At 38.7% G+C, this 15,145-nt stretch overlaps 1 protein-coding gene across 14 annotated transcripts in view; it reads left to right on the top strand.

Moving 5' to 3' along the window:
- The first annotated feature begins 167 nt into the window (after window positions 1-167).
- Window positions 168-15,145, top strand: part of LOC143681162 (uncharacterized) — an 85,957-nt gene continuing 70,979 nt past the window's right edge. For 10 of the 14 annotated variants that reach the window (XR_013174416.1, XR_013174418.1, XR_013174417.1 and 7 more), the window contains exons 1-6: window positions 174-260; window positions 680-749; window positions 1,133-1,230; window positions 1,852-2,020; window positions 2,351-2,404; window positions 2,550-2,655. Coding sequence is in view for 1 of the 14 variants with exons in the window: in XM_077157979.1 (XP_077014094.1) it covers window positions 2,625-2,655 (31 nt within the window). In the remaining 13 variants the exon portion in view is untranslated. Of the gene's footprint in view, window positions 261-382; window positions 750-1,132; window positions 1,231-1,851; window positions 2,021-2,350; window positions 2,405-2,549; window positions 2,656-15,145 lie in introns of those variants that run through there. The other 4 variants (XR_013174414.1, XR_013174413.1, XR_013174409.1 and 1 more) reach the window with 4 other exon arrangements.

The raw sequence follows: 15,145 nt of genomic DNA, 5'->3' as shown, positions 1-15,145 counted from the left end.
CAGCCGGGAGCCGCTCCACCCCGTGCGCCCGGACCCCGGACCCGGTCCCTCCCCTTAAGCCCAGCCAGGACTCCGCGCCCCGCCCCGCGCGGCAGGTCCCGCGGCAGGTCAGCGGTCACGCCACCCCCGCGCCGAGCGGCCCTGAGCGCGGGCAGCTCCTGGGTCTGCAGTGGGCGAACTGCCGGCGCTGGACGCCTCCGGGAAGCGGGTGCTGTTGGGCGCGCTGTTCCGGGAGCGCCGGGCGTCGTGGTCTTCGGGCGGTGAGTGCGGGCGGCGGGGAGAGCGCGGCGGGGTGGCAGGCGCAGGGTGCCTCCCCCGCCCGGGTGCGCGTCGGGGCCCTCGGAGGGTTCGGAGCCTGTGAGGGAGGGTCCGCCGGGCCGGGCCGGGCCTTTCCCGCCCACTAGGGGCTTGGGGGATGGGAACTGCTCCTCCCGTTTCCTTTAACAGGAATGGGAGCCAGCCCCCAGAGCCGAAGCCCTTTTGTCAGGCAGAGGAGTGGCTCAGCCTGGATTGGGTGCAACCGGGTTTTAATGCAAACCGGGCGCCTCGGGGACTCACCTCCCCCACTCCCCACCCTGTCTTGGCTATTAGCATAAAGCATGAAGAAATACTTGGTCCCTTCTGATCCTGGAGGATGTTTTGTTGCTAACTTACCCCCTTTGCCCTGTTGTAATTTCAGCATTTTCAGTTTTAATATCTGCAAGGAATATGTAGAAAATCCGGACAAAATCGCCAGGAGTTTTTTACAAGTAAGTTTTCTGAGAGCATAGGGTCTCGTGCCCACTTCAAGGGGACCTTCTGAAAGTACCTGTGGTTTATAAGAAGGGCAGTGGGTGTGTGTGGAGTGCACAGACACCCAGAGAGCCAGAGTTTTAGCTCCTCACCCCCTTTCTCCAAAAAAGAGGAGAGACACCTTAGCAATGGACATCTGTCCTAATTTATTCAAGGCTGCCTGCTTATAAACCTACTAACCATGGTAGTCATTTTCATGTTACTTAACAGTCTGTTTTTAAATGTCGAACGATAATGATCAAAAGCAAATTCTGGAAATTGCTGATATATTCTTCCTTTTGCTTCTTTTGTTACACTCCAAATGTTTGTTCACTGTAGAAAATATTATTTTGTCTTAAAGGTAAAAATGTGTAGTTGTTAATAGATGTGCATGCCTCGTCCTCGTGACAGCCAGGTATCTATAGTTTCCTTCAGATACATATATAAGTTTATCTCCAGGTAAGTTTTTGGTTTTTGTTTTAATATTTTTATTGAGATATCTTCATGCACATGCAGTCCATTCCAAAGTAAACAGTCAGTGGCACAAAATACCATCCCATAGTTGTGTAGTCATCACCATGATCATTTTTAGAACATTTCTATCACTCTAGAAAAATACAAACAAAAAACGTATACATCCCAGACCCTTAACCCTCCCTGTCATTGACCACTAGTATTTCCATCTACCCAATTAATTTTACCCTTTGTTCCCCAATTATTTAATGTTTTATCCATATTTTTTTACTCATCTGTCCATACCCTGGATAAGAGGAGCAACAAACACAAGTTTTTCACAATCACGTCAGTCACACTGTAAATGTTATATATTTATACAGTCATGTTGAAGAATCAAGGCTACTGAAACACAGCTTGACAGTTTCAGGTACTTCCCTCCAGCCACTCCTATACACGATAAACCAGAAAGGGCTGTATGTAATGCATAAGAATAACCTTCAGAATAACCTCTCTGTTTGAAATCTCTCAACCACTGAAACTTTACTTTGTCTCATTTCTCTCTTCCCCCTTTTGGTCAAAAAGGCTTTCTCAGTCCAATGATGTCATTTCCTGGCTCTTCTCCAGGAGTCCTGTTCCACATTGCCGGGGAGATTTACACGCCAGAGAGTCATGTCCCACACAGGGGTGAGAGCAGTGAGTTCATCCAATTGAGCTTTGTGTGAAGGGACTGGGCAGCGTTTCTGAATCTAAGATCTGTGTCCAATAGAAGATGTCAACTGGAATGTAAAAAAAGGTAAAATTGTCTAATTAAATAACCCAACTTTAATAGCTTTTATTCTTTTTTATGTATACCTTTGGGGGAAGTGAAGAGAATTATTATCTATATCATTTTGAAAATCTTGGAAAAAGAATTGTCTAAATTAATTGAAAGTTTTAGCATATAATTCTTTGCTCTGGCTCATGCAGTTTTGCTGCTTTAAAAGCCTGTAGGTAGCATTAGAATGGAATAAAAAACTTGGGTTGAGGGGAGTTGTATAAAACATATAATTTCTTTTCTATTTTTTAGTTTTTAAACATATATAATTTCTAATCATCTGTGTCTGTCCTTTTTTTTTCTTTGAAGGAAGGAAATGTCACCCTTATAGTGATTGGACAGTCATCCTGCCATTATATTGAGGTAAATATTAACATTAAATCTGTTCCAGAGATAAAAATTTTATTGAGACACTAAGTGTAGGTAAAATTTGCATAAATTGCATTAGATGTTGTTACTTTTCTCTTATTTGTTCCTGTAAAAAATCCGAGCTGTTTTCTTTCTTTAGCCTGTCTGCAACCTGACTGGATATTCTCAAGAAATCTGTGTTGATCCTGAGAGAGGAATTTATAAAAGATTGGGAATGAAAAGATGTGAAGAAATTGCCTCCTCAGGTAAGACATGACGTGTGTTACTTAGAAAAGCTGATGGTGTGTTTTCATGTTATACTCATAGGGGAGCAAGTTCATAAATCAGACTTCTTTTTGTGATTCTAATAAGTGGTGTAGACGGATACACCAGACTCTTAAAAGATTCCATTTCCTGGGTGTAATGACACAGAAGGCCATCGTGAAGTTTAGTACTCCATTGTGGTCAGTGAGAGGGAGGGGTCAGGGGTTTAGGATGTATGGGTTTTTTCTTTTTATTTCTTTTTCTGGAGTGATGCAAAAGTTCTAAAAATGATCATGGGGATGAATACACAACTATATATAAATATATACATATATATTATACATATAAATAAAATACCAACTGTGCCAGAAAGGTGAGAGCAAGAAAGTCTGGGAAGGCTTTGCAGAGGAGGTAAAGTCTAAGCTGTCCCCAGAAGGATTTAGCTGGGTGAGGACAAGGGTGGGGAAGCATGACAGAAAGTAGCATGTGCTAAAGCACAGAGGCATGAAAAGATGGAATTCGTGGCAGGTGGTGTCTCTGGCTGGAGTCTGGGAGCCAGTTGGGAGGTTGATATGAAACAACAGAGAGGTTGTGACCAACTGATGTCAGGTCTGGTGTGACAAGTCAAGAGGTTTGGGTTTATTCTGAAGGCTGTGAGGGAGTCAGACAATGTTTGAAGTGGAAAAGTGATAGAGTCACATACCCTCTGTGGAGGAGGAATTGGAGCAGGCCAAACCGAAGCCAGTGATTTGGGTTGTGGTAATAGGTTAGAAAGAAATCCCAGGGCCTGCAGTGGAGACGAAGGAGGTGGGTCTGGGGTCTATTCATGAAGTTGGCATGGTCCCTTTGTAGATGTTGTTAAAGAAGGTAGTCTAAACCGATGAGCTGATGTAAACACAGTGTTTACATTCCCTCTCTCTCTATTTCTCTCTCTCTTCTTTTCTCTTCCATCTCTCTCTCTGTCTGCCTGCCTGCCTGCCTGCCTGCCTGCCTGCCTGCCTGCCTGCCTGCCTGCCTGCCTATCTATCTATCTATCTATCTATCTATCTATCTATCTATCTATCTATCTATCTATCTATCTATCTATCTAATCTATCTACCCATAACAGGACAGATTGCCAGCCTTACTTACTTTTTGGTATACTATTTTCATGTGCTATTATGGAGACTCAATATTTGTAAGTTCTGCATATCATTTAGCACTTTAAATATATAAACTGCGTTTTCACTCTAATTAAATCTCACTAGTCATTGCCAAAATAAGGTTATAGACTTGTAAAGAAAACAGATGAATTCTAAGCAAAATATGTGATTATAATTATTAGAGAGGGTATATTAAAATCTTTTAAACTCTGTTGACTTCTATTAAAGTACTGTATTTCCAAACTGAAAATATTAGGTTTTCATAGAATAATTTTTAGCAATACCTCAATGAAAAGTATAAAGGCATAAATCTCAGGATTAGTATCAGAACAGTCCTACTTGAAAATTAAGACAATGGAAAGATATTACATAATTATAATTTAAAATACTGAGTTTTATAACACTTTAAAAATGTTCAGTGAAGGTGAACATTTCAAAATAGGGAAAAATCATCAAGAGTTTTTTTTTTACATCAATAGAATAATGTTATATCTATATTTTAAACTTTTTATTTGGCAGTAAATAATTTGGCAATAAATTATTTATTTGGCAATAAATAATTTCAAACTTACAGGATAGCAGCACAATTACTACAAACCCCATATACAGAGAACACCAACAAACCCCCTCCACCAGATACCCAGATCTGTCATTTTTAACATTTTGCCTCCTTTGCCCTATCCGTCTGTCTGTCCATCTATCTGTCTATTTTCTGAACATCTGAGAGCAGGTTGTCCACATTTTACTCCTTGGCACATAATACTTGCATGTACATTTCCTACAAACTAGCATATTCATTTATATAATCACCTTAAATGTACTTTATCAAGCTCCAAAAACTTAAATCTATAAAGTTAGGATATAAGGTTACAATCTGTATGCCACTATTTTCTTATGTCCCACTAATGTCCTTTTGGGCCTTTTTTACCTCCATTCTTAGCCCCCATCTGGGATCATGTGTTACATTTAATTGTCATTATCTCTTCAGCTTTTCTTTTTTTTTTTTGTAGAATCATATATTCAACATAAACCTTCCCATCCCAGCCCCTCCCGGCACACATTGCAGTAGGATTAGTCACATTCAGTGTTGCAGCATCTTCACCAGTATCCATTACTATAACTTTCCCCTCACTCCAGATAAAACCCTGCACTCACTTTGCATTAACTCCTTATTGCCTTGACTCCCACCCCTGGTAACCTGTGCTCTACTTTCTGTCACTGTGAGTTTGCATGTTCTCTAATACTTAAGTTTCTTCATGGTTACCATGATCTTAAATTTAACACACCAAATTTCTAACAATCTCATTTTGCTTAGCTACCAATTTAACAACTTCAATACCATCATAAACTATGCTCCCAAACCCCTTCACCCACCCAATTCTATGTACCTCGTATCACAAATTACATAGTTACACATTATGAGTCCCAGACATTGATTTATCATATCTTATGCATGTGCCTTTTAGATCCCATAGGAAATAAAAAGTGGAGTTACTAATACAAAATACAGTATTACTGGTATTTATATTTGCCCATGGTATTAATTTACTGGAGATTTTTATTTCTTCATGTGGCTTTGATTTCATGTCTAGTGTCCTTTCCTTTCAACCCACAGGACTCCCTTTGGCATGACTTGTAGGGTGAGTCTGATGGTGAATAAGTCCCTTAGCTCTGTTTTTCCAGGAATGTCTTAATTCTTCCCTCATTTTTAAAGACAGTTTTGCCAGATACAGACTCATGGTTGTCTTTGGTTCCTTTTCATAATTTCCATCTCACTATTGATACTCTCTTTGTGCTCATCTGTCATTTCCCTGATTTCCTGTAGTTCTTTTTTTTTTTTTTATTAATTAAAAAAAGAATTAACAAAACAATTAGAAATCATTCCAATCTACATGTACAATCAGTAATTCTTAATAACATCACATAGTTGCATATTCATCATTTCTTAGTACATTTGCATCGATTTAGAAAAAGAAATAAAAAGACAACAGAATAAGAATTAAAACAATAATAGAAAGAAAAAAAAACAAAAAAAACAAAAACAAAAAACCTATACCTCACATGCAGCTTCATTCAGTGTTTTAACATAATTGCATTACAATTGGGTAGTATTGTGCTGTCCATTTCTGAGTTTTTATATCCAGTCCCGTTGTACAGTCTGTATCCCTTCAGCTCCAATTATCCCTTCTCTTTTTTTTTTTTTTAATTAATGGAAAAAAAGAAATTAACCCAACATTTAGAGATCATACCATTCTACATATGCAATCATTAATTCTTAACATCATCACATAGATGCATGATCATCATTTCTTAGTACATTTGCATTGGTTTAGAAGAACTAGCAACATAACCGAAAAAGATATAGAATGTTAATATAGAGAAAAAAATAAAAGTAATAATAGTAAAATCAAAACAAAACAAAACAAAACAAAAACCTATAGCTCAGATGCAGCTTCATTCAGTGTTTTTTTTTATTAATTAAAAAAAGAATTAACAAAACAATTAGAAATCATTCCAATCTACATGTACAATCAGTAATTCTTAATAACATCACATAGTTGCATATTCATCATTTCTTAGTACATTTGCATCAATTTAGAAAAAGAAATAAAAAGACAACAGAATAAGAATTAAAACAATAATAGAAAGAAAAAAAAAACAAAAAAAACAAAAACAAAAAACCTATACCTCACATGCAGCTTCATTCAGTGTTTTAACATAATTGCATTACAATTGGGTAGTACTGTGCTGTCCATTTCTGAGTTTTTATATCCAGTCCCGTTGTACAGTCTGTATCCCTTCATCTCCAATTATCCCTTCTCTTTTTTTTTTTTTTTTAATTAACGGAAAAAAAGAAATTAACCCAACATTTAGAGATCATACCATTCTACACATGCAATCATTAATTCTTAACATCATCACATAGATGCATGATCATCATTTCTTAGTACATTTGCATTGGTTTAGAAGAACTAGCAACATAACCGAAAAAGATATAGAATGTTAATATAGAGAAAAAAATAAAAGTAATAATAGTAAAATCAAAACAAAACAAAACAAAACAAAAACCTATAGCTCAGATGCAGCTTCATTCAGTGTTTTAACATGATTACTTTACAATTAGGTATTGTGCTGTCCATTTTTGAGTTTTTGTATCTAGTCCTGTTGCACAGTCTGTATCCCTTCAGCTTCAATTACCCATTGTCTTACCCTGTTTCTAACTCCTGCTGAACTCTGTTACCAATGACATATTTCAAGTTTATTCTCGAATGTCCGTTCACATCAGTGGGACCATACAGTATTTGTCCTTTAGTTTTTGGCTGGATTCACTCAGCATAATATTCTCTAGGTCCATCCATGTTATTACATGGTTCATAAGTTTATCTTGTCTTAAAGCTGCATAATATTCCATCGTATGTATATACCACAGTTTGTTTAGCCACTCTTCTGTTGATGGAGATTTTGGCTGTTTCCATCTCTTTGCAATTGTAAATAATGCTGCTATAAACATTGGTGTGCAAATGTCCGTTTGTGTCTTTGCCCTTAAGTCCTTTGAGTAGATACCTAGCAATGGTATTGCTGGGTCATATGGCAATTCTATATTCAGCTTTTTGAGGAACCGCCAAACTGCCTTCCACAGTGGTTGCACCATTTGACATTCCCACCAACAGTGGATAAGTGTGCCTCTTTCTCCGCATCCTCTCCAGCACTTGTCATTATCTGTTTTGTTGATAATGGCCATTCTGGTGGGTGTGAGATGATATCTCATTGTGGTTTTTTTTTTTTTTTTTTTTTCCTCATATTTTTTTTTATTAATTAAAAAAAGAATTAACAAAACAATTAGAAATCATTCCAATCTACATGTACAATCAGTAATTCTTAATAACATCACATAGTTGCATATTCATCATTTCTTAGTACATTTGCATCAATTTAGAAAAAGAAATAAAAAGACAACAGAATAAGAATTAAAACGATAATAGAAAGAAAAAAAAACAAAAAAAACAAAAACAAAAAACCTATACCTCACATGCAGCTTCATTCAGTGTTTTAACATAATTGCATTACAATTGGGTAGTATTGTGCTGTCCATTTCTGAGTTTTTATATCCAGTCCCGTTGTACAGTCTGTATCCCTTCATCTCCAATTATCCCTTCTCTTTTTTTTTTTTTTTTTAATTAACGGAAAAAAAGAAATTAACCCAACATTTAGAGATCATACCATTCTACACATGCAATCATTAATTCTTAACATCATCACATAGATGCATGATCATCATTTCTTAGTACATTTGCATTGGTTTAGAAGAACTAGCAACATAGCCGAAAAAGATATAGAATGTTAATATAGAGAAAAAAATAAAAGTAATAATAGTAAAATCAAAACAAAACAAAACAAAACAAAACAAAAACCTATAGCTCAGATGCAGCTTCATTCAGTGTTTTAACATGATTACTTTACAATTAGGTATTATTGTGCTGTCCATTTTTGAGTTTTTGTATCTAGTCCTGTTGCACAGTCTGTATCCCTTCAGCTTCAATTACCCATTGTCTTACCCTGTTTCTAACTCCTGCTGAACTCTGTTACCAATGACATATTTCAAGTTTATTCTCGAATGTCCGTTCACATCAGTGGGACCATACAGTATTTGTCCTTTAGTTTTTGGCTGGATTCACTCAGCATAATATTCTCTAGGTCCATCCATGTTATTACATGGTTCATAAGTTTATCTTGTCTTAAAGCTGCATAATATTCCATCGTATGTATATACCACAGTTTGTTTAGCCACTCTTCTGTTGATGGAGATTTTGGCTGTTTCCATCTCTTTGCAATTGTAAATAACGCTGCTATAAACATTGGTGTGCAAATGTCCGTTTGTGTCTTTGCCCTTAAGTCCTTTGAGTAGATACCTAGCAATGGTATTGCTGGGTCGTATGGCAATTCTATATTCAGCTTTTTGAGGAACCGCCAAACTGCCTTCCACAGTGGTTGCACCCTTTGACATTCCCACCAACAGTGGATAAGTGTGCCTCTTTCTCCGCATCCTCTCCAGCACTTGTCATTTTCTGTTTTGTTGATAATGGCCATTCTGGTGGGTGTGAGATGATATCTCATTGTGGTTTTGATTTGCATTTCTCTAATGGCCAGGGACATTGAGCATCTCTTCATGTGCCTCTTGGCCATCCGTATTTCCTCTTCTGAGAGGTGTCTGTTCAAGTCTTTTTCCCATTTTGTAATTGGGTTGGCTGTCTTTTTGTTGTTGAGATGAACAATCTCTTTATAAATTCTGGATACTAGACCTTTATCTGATATATCATTTCCAAATATTGTCTCCCATTGTGAAGGCTGTCTTTCTACTTTCTTGATGAAGTTCTTTGATGCACAAAAGTGTTTAATTTTGAGGAGTTCCCATTTATTTATTTCCTTCTTCAGTGCTCTTGCTTTAGGTTTAAGGTCCATAAAACCACCTCCAGTTGTAAGATCCATAAGATATCTTCCAACATTTTCCTCTAACTGTTTTATGGTCTTAGACCTAATGTTTAGATCTTTGATCCATTTTGAGTTAACTTTTGTATAGGGTGTGAGAGATGGGTCTTCTTTCATTCTTTTGCATATGGATATCCAGTTCTCTAGGCACCATTTATTGAAGAGACTGCTCTGTCCCAGGTGAGTTGGCTTGACTGCCTTATCAAAGATCAAATGTCCATAGATGAGAGGGTCTATATCTGAGCACTCTATTCGATTCCATTGGTCGATATATCTATCTTTATGCCAATACCATGCTGTTTTGACCACTGTGGCTTCATAATATGCCTTAAAGTCAGGCAGCGCGAGACCTCCAGCTTCGTTTTTTTTCCTCAAGATGTTTTTAGCAATTCGGGGCACCCTGCCCTTCCAGATAAATTTGCTTATTGGTTTTTCTATTTCTGAAAAATAAGTTGTTGGGATTTTGATTGGTATTGCATTGAATCTGTAAATCAATTTAGGTAGGATTGACATCTTAACTATATTTAGTCTTCCAATCCATGAACACGGTATGCCCTTCCATCTATTTAGGTCTTCTGTGATTTCTTTTAGCAGTTTTTTGTAGTTTTCTTTATATAGGTTTTTTGTCTCTTTAGTTAAATTTATTCCTAGGTATTTTATTCTTTTAGTTGCAATTGTAAATGGGATTCATTTCTTGATTTCCCCCTCAGCTTGTTCATTACTAGTGTATAGAAATGCTACAGATTTTTGAATGTTGATCTTGTAACCTGCTACTTTGCTGTACTCATTTATTAGCTCTAGTAGTTTTGTTGTGGATTTTTCCGGGTTTTCGACGTATAGTATCATATCGTCTGCAAACAGTGATAGTTTTACTTCTTCCTTTCCAATTTTGATGCCTTGTATTTCTTTTTCTTGTCTAATTGCTCTGGCTAGAACCTCCAACACAATGTTGAATAATAGTGGTGATAGTGGACATCCTTGTCTTGTTCCTGATCTTAGGGGGAAAGTTTTCAATTTTTCCCCATTGAGGATGATATTAGCTGTGGGTTTTTCATATATTCCCTCTATCATTTTAAGGAAGTTCCCTTGTATTCCTATCTTTTGAAGTGTTTTCAACAGGAAAGGATGTTGAATCTTGTCGAATGCCTTCTCTGCATCAATTGAGATGATCATGTGATTTTTCTGCTTTGATTTGTTGATATGGTGTATTACATTAATTGATTTTCTTATGTTGAACCATCCTTGCATACCTGGGATGAATCCTACTTGGTCATGATGTATAATTCTTTTAATGTGTTGTTGGATACGATTTCCTAGAATTTTATTGAGGATTTTTGCATCTGTATTCATTAGAGAGATTGGTCTGTAGTTTTCTTTTTTTATAATATCTTTGCCTGGTTTTGGTATGAGGGTGATGTTGGCTTCATAGAATGAATTAGGTAGTTTTCCCTCCACTTCGATTTTTTTGAAGAGTTTGAAGAGAATTGGTACTAATTCTTTCTGGAACGTTTGGTAGAATTCACATGTGAAGCCATCTGGTCCTGGACTTTTCTTTTTAGGAAGCTTTTGAATGACTAATTCAATTTCTTTACTTGTGATTGGTTTGTTGAGGTCATCTATGTCTTCTTGAGTCAAAGTTGGTTGTTCATGTCTTTCCAGGAACCCGTCCATTTCCTCTAAATTGTTGTATTTATTAGTGTAAAGTTGTTCATAGTATCCTGTTATTACCTCCTTTATTTCTGTGAGGTCAGTAGTTATGTCTCCTCTTCCATTTCTGATCTTATTTATTTGCATCCTCTCTCTTCTTCTTTTTGTCAATCTTGCTAAGGGCCCATCAATCTTATTGATTTTCTCATAGAACCAACTTCTGGTCTTATTGATTTTCTCTACTGTTTTCATATTTTCAATTTCATTTATTTCTGCTCTGATCTTTGTTATTTCTTTCCTTTTGCTTGCTTTGGGATTAGTTTGCTGTTCTTTCTCCAGTTCTTCCAATTGAACAGTTAATTCCTGCATTTTTGCCTTTTCTTCTTTTCTGATATAGGCATTTAGGGCAATAAATTTCCCTCTTAGCACTGCCTTTGCTGCATCCCATAAGTTTTGATATGTTGTGTTTTCATTTTCATTTGCCTCGAGGTATTTACTAATTTCTCTTGCAATTTCTTCCTTGACCCACTCGTTGTTTAAGAGTGTGTTGTTGAGCCTCCAGGTATTTGTGAATTTTCTGGCATTCTGCCTATTATTGATTTCCAACTTCATTCCTTTATGATCCGAGAAAGTGTTGTGTATGATTTCAATCTTTTTAAATTTGTTAAGACTTGCTTTGTGACCCAGCATATGGTCTATCTTTGAGAATGATCCATGAGCACTTGAGAAAAAGGTGTATCCTGCTGTTTTGGGATGTAATGTCCTATAAATGTCTGTTAAGTCTAGCTCCTTTATAGTAATATTCAGATTCTCTATTTCTTTATTGATCCTCTGTCTAGATGTTCTGTTCATTGATGAGAGTGGGGAATTGAAGTCTCCAACTATTATGGTATCTGTGTCTATTTCCCTTTTCAGTGTTTGCAGTGTATTCCTCACGTATTTTGGGGCATTCTGGTTCGGTGCATAAATATTTATGATTGTTATGTCTTCTTGTTTAATTGTTCCTTTTATTAGTACATAGTGTCCTTCTCTGTCTCTTTTAACTGTTTTACATTTGAAGTCTAACTTGTTGGATATTAGTATAGCCACTCCTGCTCTTTTCTGGTTGTTATTTGCATGAAATATCTTTTCCCAACCTTTCACTTTCAACCTATGTTCATCTTTGGGTCTAAGATGTGTTTCCTGTAGACAGCATATAGAAGGATCCTGTTTTTTAATCCATTCTGCCAATCTATGTCTTTTGATTGGGGAATTCAGTCCATTAACATTTAGTGTTATTACTGTTTGGATAATATTTTCCTCTGCCATTTTGCCTTTTGTATTATATATATATCATATCTGACTTTCCTTCTTTCTACACTCTTCTCCATACCTCTCTCTTCTGTCTTTTCGGTTCTGACTCTAGTGCTCCCTTTAGTATTTCTTGCAGAGCTGGTCTCTTGGTCACAAATTCTCTCAGTGACTTTTTGTCTGAGAATGTTTTAATTTCTCCCTCATTTTTGAAGGACAATTTTGCTGGATATAGGAGTCTTGGTTGGCAGTTTTTCTCTTTTAGTATTTTAAATATATCATCCCACTGTCTTCTAGCCTCCATGGTTTCTGCTGAGAAATCTACACATAGTCTTATTGGGTTTCCCTTGTATGTGATGGATTGTTTTTTTCTTGCTGCTTTCAAGATCCTCTCTTTCTCTTTGACCTCTGACATTCTAACTAGTAAGTGTCTTGGAGAACGCCTATTTGGGTCTAATCTCTTTGGGGTGCGCTGCACTTCTTGGATCTGTAATTTTAGGTCTTTCATAAGAGTTGGGAAATTTTCAGTTTTTCTCCTCCTTTTCCCTTCTCTTCTCCTTCTGGTACACCCACAACACGTATATTTGTGTGGTTCATATTGTCCTTGAGTTCCCTGATACCCTGTTCAAATTTTTCCATTCTTTTCCCGATAGTTTCTGTTTCTTTTTGGAATTCAGATGTTCCATCCTCCAAATCACTAATTCTATCTTCTGTCTCTTTGAATCTATCATTGTAGGTATCCATTGTTTTTTCTATCTTTTCTACTTTGTCCTTCACTTCCATAAGTTCTGTGATTTGCTTTTTCAGTTTTTCTATTTCTTCTTTATGTTCAGCCCATGTCTTCTTCATGTCCTCCCTCAATTTATCGATTTCGTTTTTGAAGAGGCTTTCCATTTCTGTTCGTATATTTAGCATTAGTTGTCTCAGCTCCTGTATCTCATTTGAACTATTGGTTTGTTCCTTTGACTGGGCCATATTTTCAATTATTTGAGCGTGATCTGTTATCTTCTGTTGGCGTCTGCGCATTTAGACAGATTTCCCTGGGTATTGGATCCAAAAGTTTGGAAGATTTTTCTGTGAAATCTCTGGGTTCTGTTTTTCTTATCCTGCCCAGTAGGTGGCGCTCGTGGCACACGTTTGTCTGCGGGTCCCACCAGTAAAAGGTGCTGTGGGACCTTAAACTTTGGAAAACTCTCGCCGTCCTGGGGGTTCGCTAGCCGAAGCGGCTTGAGCCGGCCCGCGGTCCGAACGCAGGGAGGGTTGCTGGTCGCCGCAGCCAGGGAAAGAGCCCGTCCGAATTTCCTAGTCGGCCCTGGGCAACAAGCGTGGCGGGAGGGCGCCAGCGGCAGCAGCCCGCCCGAGAGAGTGCACGTTCCCTTGGTGTCACGGGTTTGGAAGGGGCCTCCCCCACCCGTCACCGTTCTCCGCGGCCTGGGGGTTTCCGATCCAATTCTCTCAGTTGGTCCGGGGGCTGTGTGTGGTGTGGGCGCCAGCCGCCTTGGTTTCAGGGGACCGCCTCTCCAATTCTCCCAGCCGGCCCGGGAAGGGGGAAGGGAGTAACTCCGGCCGCTTGCCACCCCGCCCGGTAAGGCCCACGCGCCTCGGCGATCTCACCCGAGCTTCTTCTCTCAGCCATCCAGCCGTTCCAGGATGGGGTACGCTGTCTTTTTTATCTCTGTTGTGGCTTTGGGCGCTTTCTGTATCGTTTCTACTCCCCTAGTAGGTGTCCTGGAGAAGAAACTAAGATCCGTGCGTCTTACTAAGGCGCCATCTTCCAGGAAGACTCCTGTAGTTCTTTGTCCATGTTTTCTTTTAGCTCTTTGGGCATATTTAGGACAATTTTTTAAAATGTCTTTGTCTGGAATGTTCCATGTCTAAGCAGCCTCATTAGTGGTTTCTGGTGCTTTAATTTTCTCCTTTCCTTGGGCCATCACTTCCTGTTTCTTTTTGAGTTGTATTATTTTGACTAAACTTGGAAATTTTGATGTTTTCATGCATCATTGCTGGAATTTTGACTCTGAAGCATGCATCCCTTAAATTTATATCCCGCTAATGTTATGACAGAGCTTTCCTTGAATGTCAGAAACTGACAAAGAAAGGAAGACAGAAAGAAAAGAAAAAGAAAACACCTTCCCCAGTCTTTGCAGAAGGCCTGGGCAGGTGCTCTCCTTCAGTTCTTTCCCATACAGTGAGTCTGGAAATAGCTCCAGGCCAAGCCCTCCCTGGTCCTTTCTGCAGGTGTACTGGGCATGCAGGTTTGACCCTAAGAAATTCCATCTACATGTCTGTGAATGTCCTTTCTTCCCTAGGAAATATTTTCCTCATGGTCCTGGCCACTGCACTGCTCATCCTGCAGTCAGCAGCCCCTCACTCCAGGCAGCCACTTGCCTGCTCTCTGTAGAGGGATCAGTGAACCACCTCCATGTGCAGAACCAGCTCTGGGAGGGCGAGCCCCTTGGGCCATGACTAGACAGATTGGGCCAGACACACATGTTCCCAGTGTGCGCACGAGGGCTGCTCTGCTCCCTCTGGAACTGGGGCCAGGGATCTGCAGTGGGGACCCGAGTGGCTCCACGCTCAGCTGGTGGTGAAATAGGGAAGAGGCCAGCCAGGCTGCTGTGAGATCCCACCACTTTTAAGCCTTTTTTCTTGATTCTGGGCTGACTTGCCTGATACTGCAGTTCTTTTTTTTTTTTTTTTTATTGTATAGTATAACGTATATGCAAGCAAAGAAATAAAAAAGCAATAGTTTTTACAGCACTCTTCAACAAGTGGTTACAGAACAGATCCCAGAGTTTGTCATGGGCTACCATATGATCCTCATATTTTTCCTTCTCGCTGCTCCAGAATAGATGAGGCAAGAGGGCTGTATTCCCATCTCTAGCTTCTATGTATCTCTCAGTCCCCTGTATTCTATATTATAAG

The sequence above is a fragment of the Tamandua tetradactyla genome, chromosome 4 (genome assembly GCF_023851605.1).
Source record: "Tamandua tetradactyla isolate mTamTet1 chromosome 4, mTamTet1.pri, whole genome shotgun sequence".
Taxonomy (NCBI): domain Eukaryota; kingdom Metazoa; phylum Chordata; class Mammalia; order Pilosa; family Myrmecophagidae; genus Tamandua; species Tamandua tetradactyla.
Note: the sequence above shows the minus strand (reverse complement) of the source record. Positions and strands in the feature narration are given on the sequence as shown.